Source organism: Chanodichthys erythropterus, chromosome 24, assembly GCF_024489055.1.
Source record: "Chanodichthys erythropterus isolate Z2021 chromosome 24, ASM2448905v1, whole genome shotgun sequence".
Taxonomy (NCBI): Eukaryota; Metazoa; Chordata; class Actinopteri; order Cypriniformes; family Xenocyprididae; genus Chanodichthys; species Chanodichthys erythropterus.
In genome coordinates this window covers 7,093,054-7,113,685 of record NC_090244.1, presented here as the reverse complement: position 1 = coordinate 7,113,685, position 20,632 = coordinate 7,093,054, and the positions used below count along the sequence as shown (strand labels likewise).

Genomic DNA, 20,632 nt, shown 5'->3' with positions numbered 1-20,632 from the left:
GAAGGACTTGGAGGTTAATCTGTATTTATTAAAAATGCATGTAAATGTTGCATTTGACATGAAAGAATATTTTTTACAATTAAATTCAGGAATGTTAAGCGTCTATATAAGTAGGCAAATTCATAACAAAGAATGATTTATGCCTATCAGTTCAAGTTTAAAGTATAGAGGAATGTATTGATAAAGATTATTATTCATATGCTTATAATAAAAAAATAAATAATTGTGTTTTTTACTGTGAAAATAGTGTATCGTTTCTTTCTTCTTTCTGGCTATAATGTGTTCGTCGCTGGCGCTTGTCGGCTCTAGTGAGTCTTATTCAAATCTCAGGACATTATTTGTCTTATGGGAGACATAATTATGATGAAAGTAAAGTTTTTTTACTGTAATTCAATGAATGCAGTGATGTGTACCTGATAAACAACTGGAAAGCGGATCCAGTAGTATCTGTAAACGTTTTAAAAATTAACGCATTAACGGTTGAACTCAAAATGCGGTGATTGGTTTATCTTGACGAGCGTTGAGAAAAATAACGGATACCACGTGACAACTACGTCTATACTTTGACTATATGCACAAAGTTGTGTATTTATGACCTTTTATTTATTGTTTTTGTATACTTCATATGTTTTTTATTTTATTTTTAATGTAAAAAGTTCATTTCTTTAAATGTATATATGTAAGTAATTTATCTTCCCCCAGTTCACTGTTTTATCACTTTTTTAAATAATTTTAGCACTCTCTTATGGTCTATGATCTTTAATATCCTTTTTGTTACTTGTTTGTGACTTTTACATGTGAATATATAAAATAAATATCAAATATACATGTTTTAGAATGGCATAATTATAATATTTGAATATTTGCCTTACTATGTATATGTAATATGAATAGTTTAAGTTCTATTTCAGATATATCATAATATTATAATTAAAAATATATATATTATATTAATATCATAATTTTAATTTAATTATTACAATTACTATCATTTAAATATGACACTATTTAATTATTTGTCTTAGTAGGTATATGTGTATATTTGTTTTAAATATTGAACATCAATGTAGTTTTTGTAGTAAATAAAAAAAATAATTGTATATTTATTATTATATATTATATATTAGTATTATATATATATATATATATATATATATATATATATATATATATATATATATATATAATTAAAGACATTATATACACATATATATATATATAGACATTATAGACATTATAACATTATATATGTTTTAAATATGGAAAAAAAATCATTTCTTTAGTTTTATTTTAAAAATTCTAATTATATAATAAATATTTAATAGTATTATAATTTGTTGTAATATAGATAAAAACAATAAATCATTTATTTTATATTATAATTCATTATTAAATATATTGGAATATTAAGTAGATTTTAAAATAAAAACTGTGAGTTGTATTAAAATAGAAAAATAAATAAATAAATAAATAAATAAGATTAAAAACAACGCCCGAGCCGCTAAGCCCCGCCCACTGTGTCGTTTTAATGCATATTATTATCATTCTACCCACTAATATTTCTAGGAAACCAGTGACGTTTCATGATTATATGGTGCTGTCATCAATTTGCGCCTAAATCTGATGGAAGGAGCTCAGCTGTCAAAATGTGTACTCTACACGTGGGTAAGTTTTATTTAGCCTACTTCCATTATAAAACTTGCAGTAATGGTGCCGTGCCAGCCTACAATCCTTATATCCGCGTAAATACGCGAACAATGTACATTATATAAGCAGTCTCAGATAATTACAGCCTACAAAAATAACGCTTCCTGAGCAATAAAGCGTTATTTGGTCTCACAGGGAGCCAACAGTTACGGGCAGTTGGGACAGGGACACACGGGAGATCAAGCCGAGCCGCAGCGTGCAGACGGCGGACTGCAGGCCGAGCAGGTCCGCTGTTTAACCGGAGGAGGCGGTCATTCGGCTGTCATCACTGGTTAGTTGGCCTGTAACACTATTAAAAATAACAGCACACTCTGAAAGGATTGGCGAAGTAATCCTATGTAAACTGTTTCTGTATTTGCTGAGCTTTTATTTATGAAACAATGCCGCACTCTACTGGACAAGTTGAAGTATGACAACAACGTTTCTCCACCCAGAGTCAGGTGACCTGCTGATGTGTGGACAGAACCACAAAGGTCAGTTAGGGCTCAGTCACACCTCCGAGGTCATAACCTTTCAACCCTGCCCTTTGTCTGGGTGTGGAAGAGTCCAGCAGGTGTCCTGTGGTTGGGACTTCTCTATTATCCTGACGGGTGAGTGGTTGGGTCATCAAATTCATATTCTGGGCTTTATGTGACAGATTATTGGAGATTGAAAAATAAGAGCTTGGGGATATTGCAGACATTGGTTATTTTTTTGAGTGGTTTTGTCTAGAGTTTGATTAGATCAAATGCTCTTAGAGCTGTCTATGGAGACTGGTTTAATCAAGTGCTGAATAACTGATATCTGATCTGTCTGTCTGTCAGGTGACGGTCACGTCTTGGTGTACGGCTCCAATGCTTTTGGACAGCTGGGTGTCTCAGCAAAGATATCACACTCTGCAGAGCCTTTACACGTGACGGTGGGAACTGACACCATAAAAAGACTCTGGGATAATAGTTTGTATGTGTGAGGAGGTTGTAATAAATTCATGCTATGTTCTGCTTGCAGACGCTGAATGAGCCGGTAACTAGTGTGGCTGCTGGGCTCAGACATGCATTAGCAAGTACAGGTATTACTTATGTGTATATAAAATAAATATCAAATCTATAAATTTGTTTTAGGTTAAATTTTATGATTAACATTTTATTTTTCTCATTTAAATGTTTTAATATGTAATTATTTGTCTTGAAATGTATATGTGTACATTTGTTGCAAATACTGAAAATAAATATAGATTTTTTGTTATCAAATTTAAGAAATAATTTTAGTTGGTATATATGTATATTTGTTTTAAATACTGAAAATTATCAAAATCCTTAAATTTATATTTGAAATTCTAATTATGTATTAATTATATTTTAATATTATTATTTGTTTAAAAAAAGATATAAAATATGACAAATCTAATTATATATTCAACAATTAAAATATATTGTAATATTATAATTTAATATGTAATTATATGTACAGGTATTACATATGAATATGTAACATAAAATATAATGTTTAATTATTTGCCTTTATATGTATATATTTATTTTGTTTTAAATATTTAACATAAAATAATATAAAATATAGATTTTTTTATCAAATAGAATAATTTTAATATATATAATATATGTTTATTTATATTTCATATAATTGTATAATTATTATAATTTAAATATCAAAATTTAAATTATTTATATTTGTTCTGAACATTAAATATTGAAAAACATTTTTAATTTTACATTTAAATATCTAATTAGATATTAAATATATTTTAATATATTTATTTAAAATATATTTCCAAAAATATATTCATATATTTTAATATTATTATTTGTAAATATTGAAAAAGGTTACATTAAATATACAATAAATTGAATGATATTTTTAATAATTTAAAATATATTGTAATATTTTAATGTAATATTTAAATACTATTAAATTATATGTACAGATATTGCATATGAATATGTAAAATAAATATAAAGTATATCAAATTTGTTTAATACTTTATATTTAATATTATTTATTTAATTAATTAATTATTAGCCTTAATATGTATATCTGTTTTAAACATTACAAATTATAGGTTATTAAAAAAATATAGATTTTATATCAAATAATTTTATAATTGACTATTAAATATCATAATATTTTAGTATTTGTCTTAGTTGGTAAATATGTATATTTGTTTTGAATATTAAACATTGAAAAAATGAAAAATAAAAACATTTGAAATTCTAATTACATATTAAATATAAATTTAATCTAATTACATATTTTAATATTATAATTTAAAAATGTTTAATGATATATTTAATATTATAATTTGATATTAAATATATTTGAATAGTATAATTGAATATTGAATAACATTTAATGGTGTGTTTTTTGTATATATGTGTGCGTGTCTAAAGCATCAGGCTGTGTTTATCAGTGGGGAACTGGCCTGTCGAGTCACGCTAAGAGAATGTTGAGTCCCCAACCTGTTCCTGCACATCTATCCTCTAAGGAGCCCTGCCTTGTCCCGGGTAACATTCACACACACTCACAGAAGAGCTAAAGCCAAATCAGCCTCACTTTAGGACACATGAAATCTTACTCCTATTTATTAGTTCACCTCATTAATGTCTGTTGAATGATATATTTAATTTAGTAGTTATTTAAAGCAATTGTGCTGACTTTCTGATCTGCAGGGTTAGATCATGTGACCCCACAGAAGGTGGTTGCAGGCTCCACCCACTGCATTTGTTTGACAGGTGAGAGTATTTTTTTTTTAAACAAATCAAACTGATTTCATCTTCTGTTTGGTCAGGATAGTGACAAATTTGCATTTGAATTACATATGTCTACAGTCAAAGGTGACGTGTTCCTCTGGGGCAGCAATAAACATGGTCAGCTGGTCAGCGAGAGTGTCTTCCTGCCACTTCCTGTGGCTTTGGATCGATCTCTGCTGCAGGGCGAGAGAGTGACTGACGTTCACAGCGGCTGGACGCACCTTGTCGCAAAGACAGGTGAGTCATACTAGCAATTTCACACAAACCTGAGTCATGCTTTATTTCTGCTGATACGCTTTACAATATAGTATCTCTTTACAGAGAGTGGTCGGGTCTTCACATGGGGCAGATCCAATTACGGACAGCTAGGACAGACCAATCAGGCTACGGAAAAAGAGCCTGACGTTTCAACCAGCTCTGGCCAAACTATAAGCCGCCCCATCGAGGTTAAAGCTTTATTTGGAGCAACACAGGTATGATATCAGCCATTTATTGTGGTACTACTGTTTAGTATACTATACTGTACTATACTACTGTTAAGTAGTGATTTTACCACAGACAACTCTAAGTGAATTGACTAAAACCCTGTTAACTGTGGTAAAATCACTGCACAGCATTTTGTGTTTTATTGTGAAGTGACAAAAATGCATTATGATAAAATATACCAATGTTCAATAAATAATAATTATGCTTTGGTAAATCATAATTTTGAGATAAATAAATCATAATTATGGCATAAAAAGTTGAATTTATTAGATAAAAAGTAAAAATGATGAGATGAAAAGTCAAAATGATGACTTACTAAATCATAATAATGATTTTTTTTTTTTTAAAGTTGAAATTTTGAGGGGGGCAGTCCACATTATGACATACTGTCATAAATATGAGACAACAAGTTTAAATTATGAGATAAATCAAAATTATGATATAATAAGTCATATTATAAAATAAAGTCAAAATTATGAGATAAATCAGAATTATGATATACTAAGTCATATTATGAGATAAATCAAAAATAAAATAAAAAATTATGAGATAAATCAAAATTATGATGTACTAAGTCATTTTATGAGATTACAAATTATGAAATAAATTAATTTAAATAATGAGATAAAACGTTGAAATTATGGCATCCTGAATCGTAATTATGAGATAAAAGTTGAAATTATGAGGTAAAATGTAAAAAACATTATGAGATTACATTTTTTTTATTATAAAATAAAAAGTCAAAATGATGATTTACTAAATCATAATTATGATTTTTTTTTAAGTTGAAATTATGAGGGGGGCAGTCCACATTATGACATACTTTCATAAATATGAGACAACAAGTTTAAATTATGAGATAAATCAAAATTATGATATAATAAGTCATATTATAAAATGAAGTCAAAATTATGAGATAAAACAAAATTATGATATACTAAGTCATATTATGAGATAGTCAAAATTATGAGATAAATCAAAATTATGATATACTTAGTCATATTATGAGATAGTCAAAATTATGAGATAAATCAAAATTATGATATAATAAATCATATTATGAGATAGTCAAAATTATGAGATAAATCAAAATTATGATATACTAAGTTATATTATGAGATAAAGTCAAAATTATGAGATAAATCAAAATTATGATATACTAAGTCATATTATGAGATAGTCAAAATTATGAGATAAATCAAAATTATGATATAATAAGTCATATTATGATATAAAGTCAAAATTATGAGATAAATCAAAATTATGATATACTAAGTTATATTATGAGATAGTCAAAATTATGATATAATAAGTCATATTATGATATAAAGTCAAAATTATGAGATAAATCAAAATTATGATATACTAAGTTATATTATGAGATAAAGTCAAAATTATGAGATAAATCAAAATTATGATATAATAAATCATATTATGAGATAGTCAAAATTATGAGATAAATCAAAATTATGATATACTAAGTTATATTATGAGATAAAGTCAAAATTATGAGATAAATCAAAATTATGATATACTAAGTCATATTATGAGATAGTCAAAATTATGAGATAAATCAAAATTATGATATAATAAGTCATATTATGATATAAAGTCAAAATTATGAGATAAATCAAAATTATGATATACTAAGTTATATTATGAGATAGTCAAAATTATGATATAATAAGTCATATTATGATATAAAGTCAAAATTATGAGATAAATCAAAATTATGATGTACTAAGTCATTTTATGAGATTACAAATTATGAAATAAAAAAAAATTGAGATAAAACCTTGAAATTATGGCATCCTGAATCGTAATTATGAGATAAAATGTAAAAAAAATTATGAGATTAAAAAAATTTAATTATAAAATAAAAAGTCAAAATGATGACTTACTAAATCATAATTACTGTCATAATTATGAGACAAAAAGTTGAAATTATAAGATTGTCAAAATTATGATATACTGTCATATTATGAGATTAAAAATTGAAATTATGAGATAAGCAAAAAAAATTTAAATAAAAAATTTAATTTATGAGATAAACGTCAAAATTATGATATACTGAATTGGAATTATGAGATAAAAAGTAAAAATTATGAGATAAAAAAAATGAAATTATAGGATAAAAAAAGTTTAAATGATGACTTAATAAATCATAATTATGATAACAAATTGACAAAAAGTTGAAATTATGAGATTGTCAAAATTGATATATCAAGTCATATTATGAGATAGGCAAAATTATGAGATTAAAAATTGAAATTATGAGATAAAAGTGAAAATTATGACATACTAAGTCATAATTAGACAAAATGTTGAAATTGATATACTGTCATTATGAGATAAACTGAAATTATGAGATAAAAATAAAAAATGTACATGCTTTTACATTACATGTAAAATTTACATTACAAAATTAAAACAAATTATGACATAAGTCTGATGTGCGATCATAGCTGTGCCTATCATTACCATGACTTTGAAAGAAGTTCGTCCAATCGGAACTTGGAGCACAGCTATCCATGAATATATCAATTGCTAAGATGACATCTAAACTCACTGCACTGGAATAATATTCTTTGCTCACAGGCAAGAGAATGCAGTATGTACTGTCTTCCAGTAGGGGGTGAAAACACACTGTACATTCCCACAATTCTTTCTCACATCCTGCCCAGAGACACAGCAGAGTTGATTTGAATTGAAGGTCATCACTTACCTTGGAGAATTCAGCATCTGTGCGCATACATATTGAAGAGAAGGATTTTCAATTTCAGATTTTACGTTTGATGAGTCACTGAACCTTGAAATTAAAGAACAGCCTACAGATACTGTGTGAGAGAGAAAAGAGACAGTTGGCATTTACGTCTTTTTACATTGTTTTATCAAGTTTATGCAGCGAGGGACGTGTTGTCCAGGACTCTGTCTAAACATAGTCATGGCTGCCAAACATATTTCTTCATGTCAGATCTCCTTGCGTGACTTTGTTTTGCACTCTCGCCTGGTCGATGGACCTCATGTCATATTTAATCCTCAAAAGTTGCTTATGCTACAATGTCCTGCCACCGGTGACCCGTCCACATGACGTATGATGATGAAAGGAAAATGAGGACGGTATAGGGGACGATATTCTCTAAAACACCTCAGGAGGGAGGGAGAAAGTGTAGCAGGGTCTGTGGACACATTTAGCCTTCAGTGAGGAATGGAATATAAAGTTTTAGAGCTGAATTGTGGTTGACTTAAGGACTTTGCCTGAGGCTTAAAGGAATAGTTCTGTTATCATTGACTTGCCCTCATGCCGTTCCAAACCCATGTGACTTTCATTCTCCTGTGGAGCGCAAAAGGAGATTTTGAAGAGTTATACAATAGCTTTGTGTGACAAGTGTCGTTATCATTAACTAAAACATTTTATTGATTGAAATAAAGCTGAATATATATATATATTTATATATATATATATATATATATATATATATATATATATATATATGATCAGATGAAAAACTTAAAATGTACACACACTGTAAGTTTCAGGAGTGACACCACATTTAAATGCAGGAGTGAATTACGATGGTAACTTTAACCACATTTAACAGTACATTAGCAACATGCTAATGAAACATTTAGAAAGACATTTTACAAATATCACAAAAAATATCATGATATCATGGATCATGTCAGTTATTATCGCTCCATCTGCCATTTTTCACTATTGTTCTTGCTTGCTTTCCTAGTCTGATGATTCAGCTGTGCACAGATCCAGACATTAATACTGGCTGCCCTTGTGTAATGCCTTGAACATGAGCTGGCATATGCAAATATTGGGGTCATACATATTAATGATCCCGACTGTTACATAACAGTCGGTGTTATGTTGAGATTTGCCTGTTCTTCAGAGGTCTTTTAAACAAATGAGATTTATATAAGAAGGAGGAAACAATGGAGTTTGAGACTCACTGTATGTCATTTCCATGTACTGAACTCTTGTTATTCAACTATGCCAAGATAAATTCAATTTTTCATTCAATGGCACCTTTAAAACTGCAGTGAATCAAAGATTGCGGTTTGAAATCGCTGGTGTTTCTGACATCACAAACTACCTTGCAACCGTTGTAAAAAGCGATACTATTATGCAGCGTTTACCTCAGTAAGTTGACCGAGTGGATTTGTCTGAGCTTGCGCGAGTGAGTGGAGGCGGGGCTAATTATCATATTCATAAATCCGTGTATATTAAATGAGGCAAGGGTGTAGAGTTACATTCAAGCTATTTTGCAGTCATTAATCAATTTTTTTCACAGGAAAAAACATACAATATGTAATTTTGGTGATCAAAGATGAGTTTTAAGGGATAGAATTACTGACTACTAAAACTACTAAAAATGACAAAAGCACATAACTAAATTACTAAAAGTTAAAGTAAAATACTATAATACTAAAATAAGACAAATGGCTGGAAATTTAAGTCATTATTTACTGTTAATTGTCTCTTCCCGTAAGCTGCTAACTCATGCAGGGAGTTGAAGTTAGATTTGTGAACAAATCAATTAGACCAACTTTTGTGAACTGGATCATAAATATCTGACTCAAAAGAGCAATTTAGTTACAAATCGGACATTGCTTCTTCGCTAATGAACTCTTACGAACACTCCAAATAGAGCTAGGACAGATAGTACAATTTTTAACCATTTATGCCTTATATTTTAATGGAATATATTTGTATCCATACGGGCAACTTTTATTATACTTTTATGCTGCTTTGTGTTCTTTTTGATGCGTCCCAGTTCATGTACTTATGCGCTATTCTTTGATAATTTGTAGTATAAATAGTGTGAGTAGTATGTTCAAACAGAAATTTCCAAATAAATAAATACCTGGATGATGCACTTAAAGGGATAGTTCACTTAAAAATGAAAATTTGCTGTTAATTTACTCGCCCTCAGTGCATGTGAGATGTAGGGGTCTTTTTTTTTCTTCAGTTGAACAATAAAGAAGTATTGTAGCTGAAACGTGGTCATTGGTGAAACATATAATGGAAGTCAATGGGTGCCGTCACTTTGAAAGTCAAAAAAACATATACAGCCAAAACAAATTCTGGTGATTCATTGAGGTCTTATGAAGTGAAACGATCGGTCTGTGCAAGAAACTGAACATTATTTGCAACATTATTAACTGTAGCCTCGGCAAACGATCCTGAGCGAGAGTTCACGGCAGTCTGAAGCGTGAGATAATAATGTTGTAAATATAATGACATTCTATTGTGTATAAACTGTTGTTTAGACTTCAGATCAATTGTTCCCACCCCCAAAAGTATATTGGCCAATCATGGGTAAGTTGGCATCTCCACTGCCTCTAGACCGTAAGATTTCCTGTCAGTAGCTGAAACATAATACTGCACTCTAAAAATGACTGTTTCTTCCTGGATACGGAGCTGAACTCCCAGTAATGGGTATCATTTCTTAAAATGAGTTTGTTCACACATGGAGGTGCAGTCAACAGTCTGTTTCACACTTACACCCAGAGCGCTGGAGTCTAGCTGTCTGTGTCGGAGCTCCCACAGTGCAGTGCTGTACCTGAGGCTGCATCGCAGCGCCTGAACATGTTTGGTGTGGGACACCTCATCCTGCACTTCATTATCAGAGGCACATGGGAAGTGTATCTAAATAAACAGCTGTAGGCACTGACTAGGATCTCAGTGTTCTATATTGTATATTTAGCAAATATGAAATATATACAGTATGTTTTATAATTAATTTTTAAACGCTATCTACCGTGATTTTAACAGTAAAAGACTGTAAAAATGCTGCGGTGAAAAACTGTCAATTGGTTTACAGAACGTTTCCCGATCTATATACAGTGAATAACTGTAATAGATCTAACGGTACATTTAATGTAATTTTACGGTAAAATACTGTTTTTGGAAGTGAAAAATAACAATTCATTGTAAAATTTACAGTTAAAATCCGTTAATTGACATTCCCACAATACCTTGCGTGACACTTCACATTTGATATATTTTCGTTAAAATAACTGTTTATTCTTAGTTTTTCTATTTTTTTTTCTAATCAGTTATGTACATTAGGGTTTTATGTTACATCTAATGTTGTTAAATTAATGTTTATTGCATTTTTAAAATTTCATGCACGTTACCATAATGGTGTTTAGTGTGTGTGTGAATGACACTGTGTGCTCCTTCTATATGTTAGTGTTGTCCTTCTCAGCTTGTGGAAAATCTGCTTGTGATGAACTTTGATTCATCATGTGACTCTTATCACCTCTTGTTTGGTGCCTGTCAGTGTATTATAAAGGTACAAAACAGATATTCGTACTTCATTAGGTTGGTAAATTAACATTATATCAGTTAATGAAATACGTTATTTTACCGTAAATTTAACAGATTCTTTTTTTTACGTTGCTACTGTATTTTATACGGTAAAGTTCTGGCAACCACAGCTGCCGTTTTTTACCGTAAATTTTACTGGGATTTTTTTTACAGTGTAAGAGTCATCGGCAAATTCCTGAAGCACTGGCTTAGATGAAGCTGTTCTCTGCGGGTACTTGAGCGCTGAACGGTTGCTGGCGGCCTGGAGCGCGCATCTCCTAAAGCATCTAAACAAATTCTCAGATAGGCACTATGTTTACATAAAAATCACATATATATTCTTGCCTAAAAAAACTCTTAAAACTACATTCCGTTACAAAATAACAGTATTATCTATAAAAATATGGTGAGTTTGCTCATCCGCCATGACATATTTAATATTCTTTATTTGTTATTAAATAATATTTACTTTTTTATTTTATTAATTGTATTATTTCATGGGAATGAGATGGTTTGCATTATGAATTTTTTGCAATTTTTTTGAGGATTATGCTTTTGGTTGGTCGCTTCACATGTCTCTTTGTGTCTAAGTGGGAGTTTCTTGCCCAGTGGACTAGACTTTATACTGATAGTCATAGCTAGCTAAGCAAGACTAGTGTTTAGTCTGCAACTGCATGTTAAAGCATTCCTCGCTTCTGATCTGACAGCGGTCCTCAATGGATTGGACAGTCCCTGTCCTCTTTCTAAAAGCTGTTTTGACTGGCTGTGTGTTGTTTTTGTGTGGCGTGGGGTCAGCTGGGGACGGCTGGGTGGATGTGGGCTTGTTTTGTAGGTGATGGCGAGAGAAAAAGACTACATCAGGACAGATCATCTTTGTGAAGTCTGACAGGAGGCTCCTGCTTTTGTTTGTATTTGCAAAAGACATTACTTTGTACTTTAACTATTAGTCGGCACAAAGTCCACAGCGGATGCAAGCAGAATGTCCTAATGCATCAAAACTAAATTGTTCCCATTACAGTCAACAGTGCCATTCAATTGCTGTGAATTGTATTCATTATTTATTTAAATGACCATTACATAGTCATTTAAAGTTTCTACCAGTATATAGCATCTACTCATTCATATTACTTTGTTTATAAGAGTGTGTGTGTGTGTGTGTGTGTGTGTGTGTGTGTGTGTGTGTGTGTGTGTGTGTGTGTGTGTGTGTGTGTGTGTGTGTGTGTGTGTGTATATTGTATATTTACATTTGAAGCAATATTCAAATTGTTCAGTTTAAGACATGTTCTGTAGCTTATTCTAAATATTTTATATTAATACATAATTTAATATATTTTAATTTTTATATAGAAAATTCTAAATTAATAAAGAACAGAGAAAATAATTTAAAATTTATTTCAAACGTTAACATTTAAGAATAGAAAAGAATGATACATAAATAAGATAAATACATAAAAATATTCAACAAATAATCAAATGGAAATATAATTAACAATTCTAAATTATGATCATTTCTAACTGTATGTATATACATTTAAAGCAATACTGAAATTAATGTAATGCCCAATTTAAGAAATATTCTGTAAATTATTCCAAATGAATTAATAAATCATTCTAAGTAAATAAATGGAAGTATTCTAATATGATACAATATATTATACAAATTAATTTCAAATTAATAAATTTAATAGATTATTCTTAATTTATAAATAAATTAAAATATTTAATATATTATTTAAAATTAATTATAATAAATTATTCTAAATGTTTTCCAGCAATTTTACTGTATAATTTATTGTATTATTTATTATTTATATATTATTTATTGTTGTTACGTGACTCTGGTCGCTTCCAAAGTACAATCTGTGTGATGCAAATACAGAAAGGTGGATTTAGTTTTAGATATACATATGTATATATATTTTTGACTGGTCATTAAACAAGAGAAGTTTCAAGGGTCTTTCAGGCTCTGCTGCCATCTCCCATGATGCACTGGTATAATTTCCACTAATACGAGCGTGTTTGTGTGGACGGCATCCTCCCATCTCTGGCAGACGGCATTAGCGATGTGTTTTTATCCACTAGCAGCCCATTTCCTCTGCGTAACGAGCTCTGATCACCAAACATTAATAAACCAACCAGAGACGCCCAGTCACCCACTCACATCCTCACGGGTCGTCATAGTAACGGACATATGACTCCAGCATCAGGGCCGGTTGTGTGTTTGTGCTATTTTTGAGTGCAGGAAGCATCTCTGCACCGCTGTATGTGTAAATAAAAAAAATGAGTCCTCGTACCCGCTTCCCAGCAGGGAATGTTTGATTCAGGCATCCCGGCTTCTGTTACATTCACAGAGAGAGAGTGAATCTCTGTGTGATGTGTGTCAAACTGAGGTCTGTTTGTCATCTGTCAGTGATTATTGTGTTTGGACTGAGATCAGAGCACGTAATGGGTGTTTTCTCACAAATTTCTATCTGTTTTTTGTTTTTTTGCAGATTGCATGCGGATCTGAACACAGCTTGGCTGTTGTGGGTGAGTACAATGAGCTTGGGTGTTTTTAGTGCTATTATGGCACAAGAAATTGAACGTTTTATTTTATTTTAGAGCATAAGCATGCATGAGTCTTTGTGCAGATGACTCATGTTAGGAATGTTTGCAGTGTGTAGTTTCCATGTCAACACTTTGTCTTTATGTATCTGATGGCCCATTACAGTCATTGAAAAAAAAAAAACCAGGCGTCAATCATTGCCACCCATCAGAAAAAAAAATGTCAAGCTGTGATGTGCTTGAGATGAAGGAAATCAGGGGTTTTCTGTGAGCAATGTCGAGTGGCTCTCACAAAGAACATGTTCAGGTCATAGTTCACAAAAAAAGTGCTGTCAAATCAATTAATCGCAACTAATCGCATCTAACATAAAAGTTAGTAAGTGTGTGTGTGTGTGTGTGTGTGTGTGTGTGTATACACACACACACATATAATTTTTCAAATGTTTATGCTAGATGTGATTAGTCATGATTAATCAGGACTAATCGCATCTAACATAAGTTTGTAAGTGTGTGTGTGTGTGTACCTTCACACACACAAACACACACATATATTTACAAACTTATATTAGATCTGATTAGTCGCGATTACTCAATTTAACTGCACTGATATATATTAGTGCTGTCAAATCAATTAATTGTGACTAATCTCGATTAATTGGTCAATTAATTAGTAGCGATTAATCGATTTAATTGTGACTAATCACATCTAGCATAAACGTAAAGTGTGTGTGTGTGTGTGTGTGTGTGTGTGTGTGTGTGTGTGTGTTATATTTACAAACTTTTATGTTAGAAGCAATTAGTTGCTATTAATCAATTTGACAGCACTTATACAGTATATATATACATATATATATGTGTGTGTGTGTGTGTGTGTGTGTATATCTATATATATATATATATATATATATATTAGTATAAAAGTAAGCCATTATTTTCATGACAATCAAGCATATTTCCCCCCAAAATCTCTTTGATTTAGTATAAAATGAAACCATTATTTTGTGACAATCAAGCAAATTTCCCTAAATTATTTTTACTGTATAGCATTTGAATGTTTTTCTTTGGAGTTTGTCATTATCTTAAAAGATATTTATTATCCTTTACTAATCCATTATATTTAATAAAAGTATTACATTTAATATTTAAAAAAAAAAATTATTTTCTAATTTATTTCTTTAGCTAGCATAAAATATATAAAGGATGATGACAAACACTAAAGCACAAACACTGTAAATACAGTATATATATATATATATATATATATATATATATATAATATATATATATATATATATATATATATATATATATATATATATGACAAATATATAATATATATTTCCTGACACCCAGCAGATTCTTTCTTGCGGCGAGGTTCCATCACATATACAGTTGCCATGGCAATAATTCTACAGTATCTTTAGGTGTAAAGTAGCTTATTATGGGATGTGACTGCTTTGACATTGAGTGGGGAAAGAAAAAAGACAGGATTAAAGGAGAGTAAGCCAGCATTTTGAGATTTCACTAAGCCTGATGGCCAGAATTATCTCTGAAACCAGCTCTGGCTTCTGTACTTTTGAGACTTCATCGTCCGGATTTGAGTAATAGAACGTTTTCAGCACTTCGTCTTTAACATTAGTAGAGATGAGTATCTGTTGCTGGACTAATTAAGCCGCCGCTCCGTGCTGTGATCTTTACTGCTATCACAGAAGGATGCTGGGAATTAGTCCCTGTGGCTTTGTGTAAGAGCATCAGAGGGAAATGAGCAATCACTGAATAAGAATATGAAGTTATTGATGTAATAGAAGCTATTTACAGAGAAAAAATAGAAGCTTAAGAGAGAAAAAAGTAACACCGTTGACTAAATGCATTTCATGGAGTTTGTTTGTAAACTTTAAAACTGCCTGCTTGCTGTCTCCACCTCACATTACTGTAATATTATTCTGTTGCATTTCATCCCAAAATCAAAAGGAAAGATGAGAATTAAAGCATAAAAAAAACAAAGCATCCTTTTTGGACAATTAAGGTTTCGGATCAATTGGCCAATCAATCCGTTTGTTCTAAGTAACCAATTTATTTCTGTCCCAAACCAGCTCAACTCAGTGGAGTAGGCCATAGGAATTTTCCAAGCCCTCCACCTTCCCCAGCACCACCTGCCTAGATCTGCTAGGGGGTTTCATTTAAATAAAATTGACCATTAAATATTTTTGTTGTTGTTGTTGTTGTTGTCTTGAGGGTCTAGATAAGTTGATTTTCATTACTATATTATAGTAGTAAGATTTATAGTTTGTGTGATATTGTAATGAGAATATAATTATTTTGCATTTGGTGTGAAATACGATCCAGACATGTTCTTTGCAAAATTCACCCAGTGACTGTCTGAATCAACTCTGACTCTTGAATGAGTAGTGCGATTGACAACAATACTGACATTTGGTGCACTTTTTTTCTCTAAATTGGGGTAAAATGAATGTGGAAGCAGCCCAGTTCATCAGCTGAGAAGATAACCAAGTTGAAAAAGCCTGATTACAGAAGTATTGATGATTAACAAAGAAGCATTGGTTTCTTGGGGGACTTGAGGTTTATCTTTTGTTCCTTTGTGTGATGCAACCTTGAGATGGTGGTAGACAATCATGACAACTCATGGCACCACAAGAGAGCAAATGAATAACATCTCAACATGCCTTGGGAATCACATAGCATTCTCTAAGCACGCATGACTCTTCTGAGAGGCACTTCCATCTTTAAATGAGATTAATTAGGTTTGTGTTTTTACATGACTGACCAGTGAACAAGTTTGCTGCAACGAATCAGACAACCATGCCTTTTTTATTTCTCTTGTCTAGATTAGTATGCTGTTCTATATGTTTCTATGTGTCTGTAAGTGTGTTGCTATGGGAACCGTTTTGCTGTGCATCAGTGACTGAACACTTTAGAGCTCTTGTTTTGCGAATTATACATCATCCACACTCAAAAACAATGATTTGGTAAACAAAACATTTTTTTGTCGTGTTTTTAAGTTTACGATGTTGTATTCATGAACAGGGTTCCTACTTTTTTTTTTTTTTGGTAAACATAAATCATTTTGTATTTTATTCATAGTTCTGCATAAGTGTAGCCCGCTTACAGACAAGAAAACAATGAATTTGTTGTATAAAGACATATCTGTTAAAAGTGTTACAGTGAATAGGGGAGTGTGGGAGATAAGGGGGGCAGGCGACAAACGAGTTACCCTTGAGAAAGCTTGCTCGCTCCTGGTTGCCGTGGCGACGGGACCTGTTATGTAATCATGTTGCCGTGGCACGTGCTTCCATGGCGATGCGGGCTTGACCACACCCACCAGCTGGACGTGTTGGAGGTGTTGCAGGAGGGTCTGAATGATTCACAAGTGTTATGTGTGTACAAGAAACCTGCTTCATGGCACCTTATTCATTCAGAATCATTTTTAACGTCCCAGTGACATTTTTCATTTTTATTATTATTATATTTTACAGATGCTTTTAGCAATAATGACTTCTGTATGTATGACATTTCTGTATGTATGTGAATCGCTGTGAATCAAACCTGTTACTTTGGGTTTGCAAGCGCATTCACCTTCTGTATCTATCTGTCTGTCTGTCTGTCTAGTCTGTCTGTCTATCCTTCTGTATCTATCTGTCTTTGTCTATCTTTGTCTATCTGTCTGTCTATCTATCTGTCTGTCTGTCTTTGTCTATCTTTCTGTCTGTCTGTCTTTGTCTATCTTTCTGTCTGTCTGTCTTTGTCTATCTTTCTGTCTGTCTGTCTTTGTCTGTTTCTGTTTGTCTGTCTGTCTATCTTTCTGTCTATCTGTCTGTCTTTGTCTATCTTTCTGTTTGTCTATCTTTGTCTGTCTGTCTGTCTGTGTCTGTCTGTCTATCTTTCTGTTTTGTCTATCTGTTTATATATCTTTGTCTATTTTTGTCTGTCTATATTTCTGTCTATATTTGTCTGTCTATCTATCTTTCTGTCTGTCTTTGTCTATCTGTCTGTGTGTGTCTGCCTGTCTGTCTGTCTGTCTGTCTGTCTATCCTTCTGTCTATCTATCTATCTATCTATCTGTCTGTCTGTCTGTCTGTCCGACTGTCTGTCTGTCTATCCTTCTGTCTATCTATCTATCTATCTAGTCTGTCTGTCTATCCTTCTGTATCTATCTGTCTTTGTCTATCTTTATGTCTATCCTTCTGTATCTATCTGTCTTTGTCTGTCTTTGTCTATCTGTCTGTCTATCTATCTGTCTGTCTGTCTTTGTCTATCTTTCTGTCTGTCTGTCTTTGTCTGTTTCTGTTTGTCTGTCTGTCTATCCTTCTGTCTGTCTGTTTTTATCTATCTTTCTGTCTATTTGTCTGTCTATCCGACTGTCTGTCTGTCTGTTTATCCTTCTATCTATCTATCTATCTATCTATCTATCTATCTATCTATCTATCTATCTATCTATCTATCTGTCTGTCTGTCTGTCTGTCTGTCTGTCTGTCTTTGTCTATCTTTCTGTCTATCTATCTATCTGTCTGTCTGTCTGTTTATCCTTCTATCTATCTATCTGTCTGTCTGTCTGTCTGTCTTTGTCTATCTTTCTGTCTATTTATCTATCTGTCTGTCTGTCTATCCTGTCTGTCTTTGTCTGTCTATCTGTCTGTCTGTCTGTCTTTATCTATCTTTCTGTCTATCTAACTGTTTGTCTATCTTTGTCTGTCTGTGTCTGTCTGTCTGTGTCTGTCTGTCTATCTTTCTGTTTTGTCTATCTGTTTATATATCTTTGTCTATTTTTGTCTGTCTATATTTCTGTCTATATTTGTCTGTCTATCTTTCTGTCTGTCTTTGTCTATCTGTCTGTGTGTGTCTGCCTGTCTATCTATCTATCTATCTATCTATCTATCTATCTATCTATCTATCTATCTGTCTGTCTGTCTGTCTGTCTATATCTATCTGTCTGTCTGTCCGTCTTTCTGTTTTGTCTGTTTATATATCTTTGTCTATTTTTGTCTATTTGTCTGTCTATCTATCTGTCTGTCTGTCTATCTTTAAATTACTTAGACATTTAATTTTTATTTATTTTCCAAGTAATTTAAAGATAGACAGACAGACAGACAGATAGATAGACATTTAATTTTTATTTATTTTCCATCTATCTGTCTATTGTTATGAATCAAGTTGCAACATTGTCATGGAACATATTTCACTGTCTCTCTTTAGGGGGTCGGATCTTCTCCTGGGGCTGGAATGAACACGGAATGTGTGGAGACGGTTCCCTTTGTGACATCACGCAACCACGGCCAGTCCCCAGTCTCAGAGACGCTACGGCTCTTCTGATTGGCTGTGGAGCAGGGCATTCAATGGCACTATGCAGGTTGAAGAGCAACAAGGATTCTGCAAGCTGAACTGGTTTCAGCGTTTGGCTCTGACACTGTTTGCTTGCGTTACGTTTTTAATGAATTATTCAGAAAGACCCATTTAAGCCTTTAAAGGACAAAATTTAGATCAAAGTCTCAGAGATGCAAATACTACTTACTGATGCACGCATTATGCTTATGACACTAGGAAATGACCTAAAATATACAGGAACAAGAACACTAGGCCTATTTGCAGCTTAATGCAAATATTCATAGCTTAAATGAGAGGCCCTCATCGTTTTTGTTTTTAAAAACGTTTTCACGTATTGAATGCCAAAATAAGTCAATCTATATGCATTCACTGATGTATATCGGCTTGTACATACTGTCCTAGTGCCTTCAAAGCCATTCAGAAAGACTGAAATTCAATAAGGAGAGAAAAATTCAATCAGACACTCATTTTCTAGATGGGTTTTTGTCAGCACTGAAATGGTCATTCACGCTTCCTTTGCTGTGATCAACGGTCAAGGATCATTTCCTCTGACCTTTCACCTCAGGGACAGAGAAAAGCATTAAATAACCTTCACTGTATATCCAATGACTGAAACAGATTTACTGCTCAGAAATGACCTGTCTGAAAACAATCAATCTCCCAGAATACTCAATGATGGAGTGATAATCTACTAAAGATTGGGGGGTTGCCTTGAAACAAAGCTTGAAAAACCCACAAAACACAAAATCTCTGTTTTAGTGCTTTTTATTACCATTATTTATTTCTCCTTTTTTTAATTGCTTTTTTTTTCTCTCTTCAGAAAAAGACACAAAATTGCCTTAACAATATGTCAACTCAAACCATCAATGAAAACACCACCTGGTTTTAAATAACTATCCATACTATGCACTGCAGTGTGCTGAAAAACACAAGGAACGTCTCACAAAACAGCACAAACGTTTGAGATGCCACCTTTTGCCAGTAAGCTAGATGTTTACTGTGTCCAAAAACTATTCAGTCTCAAAGACTGTACACCTCTGGAGTTTTATTCATATGTATATATATATATATATATTACTCGCTGATGTTTGTGCTCTGATGTGGTTGGGTCTTCAACAGTCCAGCATATTGTAAGGAAATGACCCAATGTTGACATTCCCATGATGCAACTGGCAGTGCGCTAGTTTGGTCCCAAACAACTGGGTATACTTAACATTTTCACAACAATGAAAAATAAACGTTGAAACAAACTTAACACACAGTATCGGTTCCTTTCATATATTCCATCATAAACCCTGTATGTTCTTGTTCTCTATAAAGAGTAGTGTTGTTGTACAGTGCAGGATTGTCTCTTGTGTTGGTTTTTATGAAAACCGCCATATGTGGCTTCCAAAATAGCTTGTATATTCACATTGAATTTTTAAATGCAAACTAAGCATTTATTAAACATTTTTTTCATCAAACTCAATGTTGGTGTTGTCATTCC

General features: G+C 32.1%; 1 protein-coding gene across 2 annotated transcripts; it reads left to right on the top strand.

Annotated features, from left to right (window-relative positions):
• The first annotated feature begins 1,608 nt into the window (after positions 1–1,608).
• On the top strand, positions 1,609–20,604 carry sergef (secretion regulating guanine nucleotide exchange factor). Of its 2 annotated transcripts, none has more exons than XM_067380307.1 (11): positions 1,609–1,665; positions 1,843–1,978; positions 2,142–2,297; positions 2,511–2,605; positions 2,695–2,755; positions 4,092–4,205; positions 4,371–4,433; positions 4,530–4,688; positions 4,773–4,924; positions 13,755–13,791; positions 19,018–20,604. In XM_067380307.1, exons 1-11 carry the CDS (start codon positions 1,624–1,626, stop codon positions 19,200–19,202), a joined length of 1,200 nt encoding a protein of 399 aa, XP_067236408.1. In that variant the 5' UTR covers positions 1,609–1,623; the 3' UTR covers positions 19,203–20,604. The 2 variants fall into 2 exon arrangements, with proteins under 2 accessions (XP_067236408.1, XP_067236409.1); XM_067380308.1 differs by lacking the exon at positions 19,018–20,604 and adding an exon at positions 15,900–17,436.
• Positions 20,605–20,632: the final 28 nt, after the last annotated feature.